Genomic DNA, 10,087 nt, shown 5'->3' on the forward strand with positions numbered 1-10,087 from the left:
CTCCTTAATTCTATTTGCCAATGCTATCTCATGTCCCCGTTTTGCCCTCCTGATTTCCCTCTTAAGTATACTCCTAGTTCCTTTATATTCTTCTAAGGATTCACTCGATCTATCCTGTCTATACCTGACATATGCTTCCTTCTTTTTCTTAACCAAACCCTCAATTTCTTTAGTCATCCAGCATTCCCTTTCACCCTGACAGGAATATACTTTCTCTGGATTCTTGTTATCTCATTTCTGAAGGCTTCCCATTTTTCAGCCATCCCTTTACTTGCGAACGTCTGCCTCCAATCAGCTTTCAAAAGTTCTTGCCTAATACCATCAAAATTGGCCTTTCTCCAATTTAGAATTTCAACAGTCAGTCACATATGATAACAGAGAGCTCAGTTGGTACTTTCTAAAATCCAGAAAATCCAGACCTTCCCTTACTTGTGGGAGCTGTAATTTATCTGATTTAATAAGGGGCCGTCTATGATTCCAAAGGAACCAAGCCAACCATAAAGCTTGCGCAACATCACGGGAAGCATTCTCATGGGGTATAATAAGCGTGGGAGGATACTCATCTTAACCAAGGCTATTCTTCCTAACCAGGATTGGATTAGATCCCCTACAGTGTGGAAACAGGCCCTTCGGCCCAACAGGTCCACACCGACCCTCCGAAGAGTAACCCACCCAGACCCATTTCCTTCTGACTAATGCACCTAACACTATTGGCAATTTTAGCATGGCCAATTCACCTGCCCTGCACATCTTTGGACTGTGGGAGGAAACTGGAGCACCCGGAGGAAACCCGCACAGATATGGGGAGAATGTCTGTGTGGAGTTTGCACAGTCGCCTGAGGCTGGAATTGAACCTGGGACATTGGTGCTGTGAAGCAACAGTGCTAACTACTGAGCCACCCCAATATCGGGAGATCTTCCCAACGGTGGAGGTCCTGTCTTATTTTCTCTAATAAATGAATACAATTAGCTTTATATTGCTGACCAAATATCGGGGTAATAAAAATACCTAAATAGAGGAAACCTCCCATTGACCACCAAAAGTGGAAATGGGATCCATCCACAAAGTTAGATATGCTGGTAAGACCCCCTACCGGCATGGCCTCTGATTCCGCGAAAATACGCCAAATAAATTAACCACTTGAATTAATCAGGGCACAGATGTCACTGGATCATTTAGGAAAACAAGAACATCATCCGTATAAAGAGTAATTTTATGCTTGCCTGATCTTACCTCCGCGGTCGTTATACTGGGGTCAGTTCGGATCGCGTCCGCCAGCAGTTCGATCACTAGTGTAAATAGTAGTGGCAAAAGAGGGCATCCTTGACTGCAACCTCTGTCCACACTAAAACTATCCGATCTAATGCCATTAGTAATCACCGCTGCTTTCAGGTCATTATATAAAACTGTGACCCATTTAGTCAAAACCTCTCCAATACCAAACCGCTCCACAGTATAAAAAAGGTATGGCCATTCTACCCGATCGAATACTTTCTCTGCATCTAGGGAGACAAACAATCCCGGTATTGCTTTTTGCTGGCAGGCTTGTACCATGTTTAACACTCTTCTGATATTATTAGTAGATCTGAGACTCTTAATAAATCCCATTTGATCCTCTTTTATAATAAATGGCAAAATCTTCTCCAGTTTTATTGCCAACACTTTCGAGAGAAGTTTTAAGTCCACATTCAATAAGGACTGTACATAGAACATAGAACAGTACAGCATGATGTTGTGCCGACCACTGATCCTCATGTACGCACCCTCAAATTTCTGTGACTAACTAATGAGGTACAATCGTGTGGGGCTTTCCCTTTCTTGAGGATAAGAGAGATATTTGCTTCTCTCAGGGAGGGCAGGAGACAACCCTGACTAAATGAGTAGTTGTACATGTCTATAAGTGGTCCGGCCAACTCGTCTACAAACTCTTTATAAAACTCAGCCCGAAATCCATCTGGCCCGGGTGCTTTGCCACTCTGGAGCTGCCTCAACGCCTCCTGCACCTCCTGAATTGTCAGGAGGGCATTCAAAGAGGACATCTGCTCCGAAGTTATGCCTGAAAGATCCAGATTCTTAAAAAAAAAAGACTCCATCGTCTTTGCTCTATTCACATAGCCCTCCAATTGGTGCAGCTCAAAATAAAACTTTCTAAAAGCTGACTTGATCTTTTTAGGGTCACAAGTCAAAATACCAGCACTATCTCTAATGGATGTAATGGACTGGGGAGCTTTCTTCTTTCTGGCAAGGTATGCTAGATACCTGCCTGGCGTATTGCCGTCCCTGAATAATCTCTGCTTCGCAAATAGTATCTCCCTCTTTGGTGTCTGAGTAAGAGTTGCATTCAAGGTAGCCCCGAGGGCTGTAATCCGCTGCAATTTAATTATGGATGGCCTATTAGCATATGCTGACTCAGCTGCTTTCAGGCGAGCCTCAAGCAGATGCTGTTGTTCTTCCTTTTGTCTTTTCTGGGTCGCAGATTATGAAATAATTAAGCCGCGCGCATATGCCTTAGCAGTCTCCCACATCACCGATGGGTTGCTGGCCGTATCTATGCTAATGTCCCTGTGTTAAACTCCTGCAAGAAATATTCTATGAACTTATTGTCCTTCAGTAGGAAAGGGTCCATACACCAATGTCGGGAGTCTATCTTATCACCGCTAACCTTGACCTCCATGTAGATTGCAGCGTGGTCAGAAATAGCTACATTCCTTATTTTACAGGACAGTATCGAATTCAGAAAGGTAGAGGGTACAAAAAATACCGATTCTGGTGTGGCACTTGTGTGGGTTCGAGTAAAAAGTGAAATCTCTACCCTCAGGGTGAAAACACCTCTACACATCAACCAGTCCCAGATCCCTATTCAGTCCAATCAGCTGCCTAGATCTCAGAGACATACTTGCAGAGCTCCTAGGTGTCCTGTCTACCTCGGGATCAATAATACAATTAAAATCTCCCCCTATAATTATGTGATGTACCCCAAGGGCCATCAGCCTGCAAATGCATCTGTTATGAACTTAAAAGGATGTGCTGGGGGGCAGTATACATTCACAATCCCGTACTCCTCTCCATATATTAGAGCTGTAAGTATTACAAACCGTCCAGACTCATCTTTTATCTGGCTTGGAATGGAAGATTTTTCCAAATAAGAATGGCCACTCCCCTACTTTGAGTTGAAGGATGAAAACAACACCTGACCAAATCCTCCCTGCTGCAGCTTCAAGTGCTCCTTATCAGTAAGGTGTGTCTCCTGTAAAAGGGCTACATCAACCCTCTCTTTTTTAAGACTTGATAATATCTTTTTCCTTTTTATTGGCGAGTGGCTCCCTTTAATATTCTAAGTGCACCACTTAAACAAATGATTGGCCATGATCGCTCAAGAAAGTCCGAGACCCCCCAGGTGGAAGAACCCCACACAACAGACATTGAATAAAAACCATAAACAATTCACGTACGTTTTAAGAAACAACCTTTACAAAACCACTAAAAATTACTCCCCAAAAAAAATAACATAAAATATAACTGAGGGGACTTTCCCCTTTGTACACTCCTACTATCCAGTAATCCCACCATAACTCCTTCCAGCTGGAGCTATGAACTTGCCGCAGACATCGCAAAATAAAACGAACAAATACCAATGTCTTATAACAACGAAATTAAAAGTGGGCATCCAGCCCATCCCTTCCATATTATTACCCTAGGCATTCTTAACAAAGCAGCATCATGAAAACATATATATATATAAAATTACAATCCCAGAAAATATTGAAGGAAAACTCAAAAAAATTCAAAAACACACCTTGGAACAACCAGGTAAACCAAGCAAATTATAAAATAAGTTAAAAGACAAGAAAAATAAGTTAAAAGATAAGAAAAGGGAGAAGGTGGAGAAAAAAGGAGGTAAAGAAGAAAAATAATCATCCATATAATTCAAGTCCTTCAGTCTATTTAAGAGCATCCAAAAATTCTTTTGCTTTTTCTGGTCAACCGGAGTTATACGTGACTGAGGCGAAGCGTTGCTGGCTATCTCAAGGAGTACTGAATATTTAAATCCTTCAAACGCTTCTTTACCTTGTCCATCACCTTCCTCTTACGTACCATGACCGGGGAGAAGTCCTGGAATAGCATTATTTTGGATCCTTTATATACCATAGCTTGGGGATCCCTCCCCAAAGCTCCAGAGGCCTCCAGCAGCATTTGCTTATCCCTGTAGTGCTGGAATCGCACTAGGACCGAGCGGGGGTGCTATTCCGACCCAGGCCAACAAACAATAACCAGGTGGGCCTGCTCAACCCGCACACGGCCCAGCCCCGACTCCATCTTCAGCAGTTGTGGGAGTCATTGCTCCAAAAAAATCCACAGGCTGGCCTTCTTCCTCCTGCTCAGGAAGACTCAGCAACTGAATATTTTTCCAACAAGCTCGATTCTGGAGGATGTCAATCTGTTCTTCCAAAGTCCCGATTTGGTGTTCGGGGAGTCCCTCGGGGCGGCTGCATCTGTTGCTGCAGGGGTGGGCGGGGGGGTCCCTGCCTGTTGCGAACTGATAAAATTTGGTGCAAAATGGCTGTAGGAACTGGGAAAAAGCTATTTTTAGCTATTTAAAATGTGAGAGGAGGGTGGGTACCCCACTTTGTCTGGGTCCTGGGCACAGCTCAGCAAGCTACTGGGTCGATGCCATCTTGAATCCCCAAACAAATACTTTTAAATTACCTGTACATTCAGTAACGCAGGAGAGAATGAGCGCATTTTCATCAAATTCTACTAGTTTCACACTGGATTTTAGGAACCTCTTTCTACTTAGATTTATGGATAAACTTAGTGGAGTGGAATTTAAAAATCTAGAATCTTCTGTTTCAGAGGTATTAGTGCTGCCAAGTCAGTCATAGCTGACACACAAGATTATATAGATAGTGCTGTGAATGCTCGTAGATTAAACAAGACAGGAGCTAAAAATGACTATACTGTTAGCCCAGTGTACTTAACAGTTGGTAAAGGATTATAACACTTTAATGACATTCACATTTCATTTGCTGTACTGACAAACAGTGTAAATAATTTTCCATTATAATCAATGCTGAAAGCAGATTTCTGTGGTGGTAACCCTGTTGGCAGGTTTAATGTACTTTTGTAGCATACTGCTTGCAAAAACGTCCATTAAATGTGTTAGCTGGTTAAGAGTGGTAACCTTACACTAAATAATTTGGTAAACATATGGTAAGCAGAGTGCATCTGATGAAAAAAATTAAATTGTAGCACTATTACTATTTTCTGCAAAATAATAACTCCTTACAATGGATCACTAAAATATATAGTCCAAAATTTATTGTTTTCACAACAGACTATTGACAAAGGAACATTTCCTTTTAAATCAGGTTGTATTTATTACAATTTTATTGAGATAAAACATGAAATAACTTCATTCATATAATTTATTCATACTAACATAATATCCTAATGAGCTTAACAAGTCATAGTTCCATGCATTCCACATACAGATAAATAGATAATAAAATACCTGCTCGAGTAGTAGTGGAATTATTATACCTTTCTTTCACTCAACACTTTTAAAACTAGCCACTAACAGTAGTTTACAATGTAAAATACAAGTCAGTATGTAGATAAGAAATCTCTCATTCTCTCCTGGTTTTACAATATAATATACAATACAATACAGCACAGGAACAGGCTCTTCATCCCAGCAAGCCTGTGCTAATTCCTAGTCCTTATTTAGACCCCACTACTTATTGCCCGTATGCAGTTTTTATCCCTCTGTTCACCTCTTGTTCACTTGTCTATTAAGATATGCTTTAAAGGTTGCTAACGTGGTAATGTGGCAACCACAATTGCATGCAATACTCTAAATGTGCCCTAATTAATGTTTTGTTCAGCTGTAACATAACTTGCCAACTCTTATTCTCATTCTTGGCCAATGAAAGCAAGAGTGCTTTCGACTACCTTGTTCATTGGTGTAGCTACGTTCAGGGATCTGTGGACCTGTAACGCCAAATCCCTGTATGTCAATGCTCCTAAAGGTCCTGTCATTTATTATACAATTTAATTTTGCAGAAATATTCAAACCATTGTTATTCTCATGACCAATGCTTGGATAGACTGTAGCTTTATGGTATAAGACTGTGATGAATTATTCCAAAGCTTTCAAGGAAATAACTCTTTGACACAGTGGACAAATTCCTCCCAGCCCTGGACATTGTGGATCATGGCAAAAAAATTGCGAAAATTGGGGAAGCTGTCTGATGAAGACCTTCTCAATCTCAATGGCAAAAGTTTCCATTTTCTAACCAAGTTTTCAATGGCAAGATAAGATTCTTGCGAGCAAGTGGAGAGAGGCCTATGTGCATGGATTAATACTCATACTACGTCATTTTGCCACACTAATTATGCAGTTTTAAAGTCACCAGCTAGACAGAAATTAGACATCAAGAATTTCCAACATGAAAATCAAATGGTTACCTGGTGACTCCAGCTCACTGTTTACTCCTCTGAACATTCATCTTAGAGACTGCTACCAACATCTCAGGGAACATTCCATGGTCAGAGTCAACACGCACCTCATGTCCACAGACCTTGAAATTTGACACGCACCAGCCTCACTGCACCATCATGGCGTCTCACTCATCCTTACAGTGGATTCTGTAATTCAATATTGTACTTAGGTAGTGCACTGGCATCTCTCATTACAATGCTGTGGCAAGACACGTTGTGCACAGGGCCAGGTATTCAGCTTCTGAATTGGACTAGGGTGGATTTAAGAGATCCTCATGTGCTTTCAGCACTCATTTTCAGCCCACTTGAATACTCAGAGCATCTCTACTTTGCCTCATCTTGTTTTTCCTTTCTGCGCTTTTCTCCCTAATCCAAACTAACAGGCTTCTGTATTTCTGTTTTGCCTTGCCTTTCAGTGCTGACAAAGTCAAACAGTTTGGCATGATTGTCAGCAGTCGTCAGGCAAGGGTTGGAAATGTTGTTGACAGCACCATGCTGTGTCAATGTCATAGTTGCACCATGAATTCATCATACACGTGCCAAAATGCACTGGATAAGCGTTACGTGGGAGTCAAAGGCCTCGTGGCATTATCCTTACATGAGTAAACCAGAGATCCAGGTAAAATCTAGGGACCCGGGCTTAAATCTCACTACAGCAGATGGTGGAATTTGAATTTCTGGGACCTCAAAGTCATTGTTCTAAAAATTCACCTTATTGACAAATGTCTAGAGAAGGAAACTAGCCTCCGTGAGACCAGCTTCGTCCGTGAAGATGCTACAAGTATGGTGATGAAACATCTGAAAATGAACCTTCCAGCTCAGCGAACAAACCTACATCCAGATCCTCAACCTGAGCTACAAATCTTCTCAAAACTCACTAGCCTCTGTAAGAGTTCAGACCTATAACAATGTGGTTGACTACCTTTCTAAATGGCTTATCAAGCCATGCATTTGAATCAATTACAACTTCAGTTGTATCAATTGCTAGAAAACAAAATAGTCGGACCACCTGAAGTTGAGTAAAGTACCTGAATGACAATGGTAAATGCAGCTCTGTAGCCTACTTACTAACACCTGGAGGTTTGTGCCAAAACTGGGAGAGGATTTTACAGATTACTAAAACAACAGCCTGACACAACCATACTTCACACACTTCAAAGAACATCTCCACTCTAGGTATGGCCTTTCCCACTAGCAGGAAAGATACAGCAATGGTAATGGCACAGTGGAGTCTGATGGTTACAGATCAAACAGGAGCAACAAAATTTCCTGCTGATTACCAACTATGGTCTCCCCTGCCTCCTTCGAAGCAGATGAATCAGTACACCTTTATATGGAAAACCACTTGCAGGAAGCATCAAGGCTGGGTATAGTGAAAAATGTTCTCTGGGTTTGGGACTTCAATGTGCACCAAGAATGGCTCAGCAGTATTACTATTGACCAAGCTGGCCAAGTCCTCAAGGACATGGCTGGATCTGCTGTAGGTGCTGAGGGAACCAGGAGGGAAAAACATCCTTAACCTTACACTCCCAAGTTAACTGCTATAAATATATCTGTTTGTGATGGTACCAGTATGAGTGACCACTGCACAGTGGTCTCCTGTGAAGACAAAGTTCCATTTCAAACTGAAAAAACCTACATTGTTTGGTGTAGCACAATCACCATGTGAAATGGGATAGATCGAACAGGTCCAAACAGATCTAGCAACTCAAGACTGGGCATCCATGAGGCACTGTGGGGCATTAGCAGCAACAGAAATGTATTCCAATACAACTGTCAATCTATGGCCATAAGACCATGAGTTTGAGTGCAGAAGTAGGTTATTCAGTCTATTAAATCTGCTCCATTATTCAAATGATACCATGTCTGATCTGGTAATCCTTAACTCTACTTTCTAATCTTTTCTCCATTATGCTGGATTCCCTTCCTGATTAAACGAACTGTCCATCTCAGCCTTGAATATACTTGATGACACAGTTATACAGTCTTCTGAAGTGAAGAAATCTACAGATTTAGAGTCAAACAGCATGGAAACAGACCCTTTGGTTCAACTAGTCCATGCCATGTTCCCAAACTAAACTTGTCACACCTGCCTGCATTTGGCCCACATCCCTCCAAACCTTTCCTATTCATCTACCTATCCAAAAGTCTCTTAAATATTGTAACTCATTCCACACAAAAAAGGCTTCCCCTCATCCTTTTTAAATACTGATTGAATACATTTGCTATAAATGCCTTGAACAAATTCATGGAAAAAGTGCTTTGTTATTTCAGTAAAGTGTTAGGAGACAGTCATGTGTGATCCGTTCTGAAAATCACTATTTTCCTCGGAATTATAGAATCACGCAGGATAAAAGAGGCTCTTCGGCCCATCTGTTCTATATCGTTAAAAATCAACTCAATCTACACGAATCCCACTTTACAACAGCAATGACAGAGATAGGGGAGTAAATAACTAACTCTGAAATGAAGGTAAAAATTAACCTAAGAGTGAGCAGGAGTCACAATGGTTCTAGAGGAGAATTTAAAGGCCATCTGTTATTTACCAGCTCCGAGCTCCTCCACGTCTGGCCAACATCGACCGGTAACTATGGCAACTTGCAGCCGCAACCCTCCTCGCAACAGCGGCCGTGTTCTTCACATAGATATCCAAGAAAAAAACCCGGATCGCCGCCTGATCTGCATTTGAGACCTCCAGCAAGGAGGCACGGCCGTCAGGATAACCGTGAGTACAAAATACTCATCTTTCCCTACCTTCCCACACACACCTCATCAACACCACCCCCGCAAAAGTAAGCCCAGATCTCGCGAAAACACTCCACTCCGCCTCGTCCGCTCCCACGTGGCAAACCCCAGCGAACCGATTGGTTAATCCTCTGCAATCCGATTGGTTCGCTGTATACGATTTGATTGGCCGATTGGCCATAATCCGATTGGCTACCTCTCCGAAATCTGAGTGGTTGATCCGTATTCGTGGGCGTGGCCACCTTGCCGGCGTTGCGTGTTGACGTTCCCGGTGGTGGTGGTGGGGGGGCTGGCTGGCTGGCATCACCTCAGGAGATATCCCACCCACAGCTTCCAACCTCATAGTCCAGGATCTCCGCACTGCCCGGTTCTACCTCCTTCCCAAGATCCACAAGCCTGACCACCCTGGCCGACCCATTGTCTCAGCATGCTCCTGCCCCACTGAACTCATCTCTACCTACCTCGACACTGTCCTATCCCCCTTAGTCCAGGAACTCCCCACATACGTTCGAGACACCACCCACTGCCTCCACCTCCTCCAAGACTTCCGTTTCCCCGGCCCCCAATGCCTCATCTTCACTATGGATATCCAATCCCTCTACACCTCCATCCGCCATGACCAGGGCCTCCAAGCCCTCCGTTTTCTCCCCTCCAGACGTCCCCAACAGTACCCTTCCACCGACACTCTCATTCGTTTGGCCGAACTGGTCCTCACCCTTAACAATTTCTCCTTGAATTCTCCCACTTCCTCCAGACCAAAGGGGTAGCCATGGGCACACGTATGGGCCCCGGCTATGCCTGTCTCTTTGTTGGCTACGTAGAACAGTTGATCTTCCGTAA

General features: G+C 42.8%; 1 protein-coding gene across 5 annotated transcripts in view; it reads right to left on the bottom strand.

Moving 5' to 3' along the window:
- The window catches only part of faima (Fas apoptotic inhibitory molecule a), a 30,660-nt gene extending 21,302 nt beyond the window's left edge, over nucleotides 1–9,358 (bottom strand). The window contains exon 1 of one of the 5 annotated variants that reach the window (XM_043693982.1): nucleotides 9,271–9,358. Coding sequence is in view for 3 of the 5 variants with exons in the window: in XM_043693979.1 (XP_043549914.1) it covers nucleotides 6,470–6,506 (37 nt within the window). In the remaining 2 variants the exon portion in view is untranslated. Of the gene's footprint in view, nucleotides 1–6,469; nucleotides 6,589–9,048 lie in introns of those variants that run through there. The other 4 variants (XM_043693981.1, XM_043693980.1, XM_043693979.1 and 1 more) reach the window with 4 other exon arrangements.
- Nucleotides 9,359–10,087: the final 729 nt, after the last annotated feature.

The sequence above is a fragment of the Chiloscyllium plagiosum genome, chromosome 7 (assembly GCF_004010195.1).
Source record: "Chiloscyllium plagiosum isolate BGI_BamShark_2017 chromosome 7, ASM401019v2, whole genome shotgun sequence".
Taxonomy (NCBI): domain Eukaryota; kingdom Metazoa; phylum Chordata; class Chondrichthyes; order Orectolobiformes; family Hemiscylliidae; genus Chiloscyllium; species Chiloscyllium plagiosum.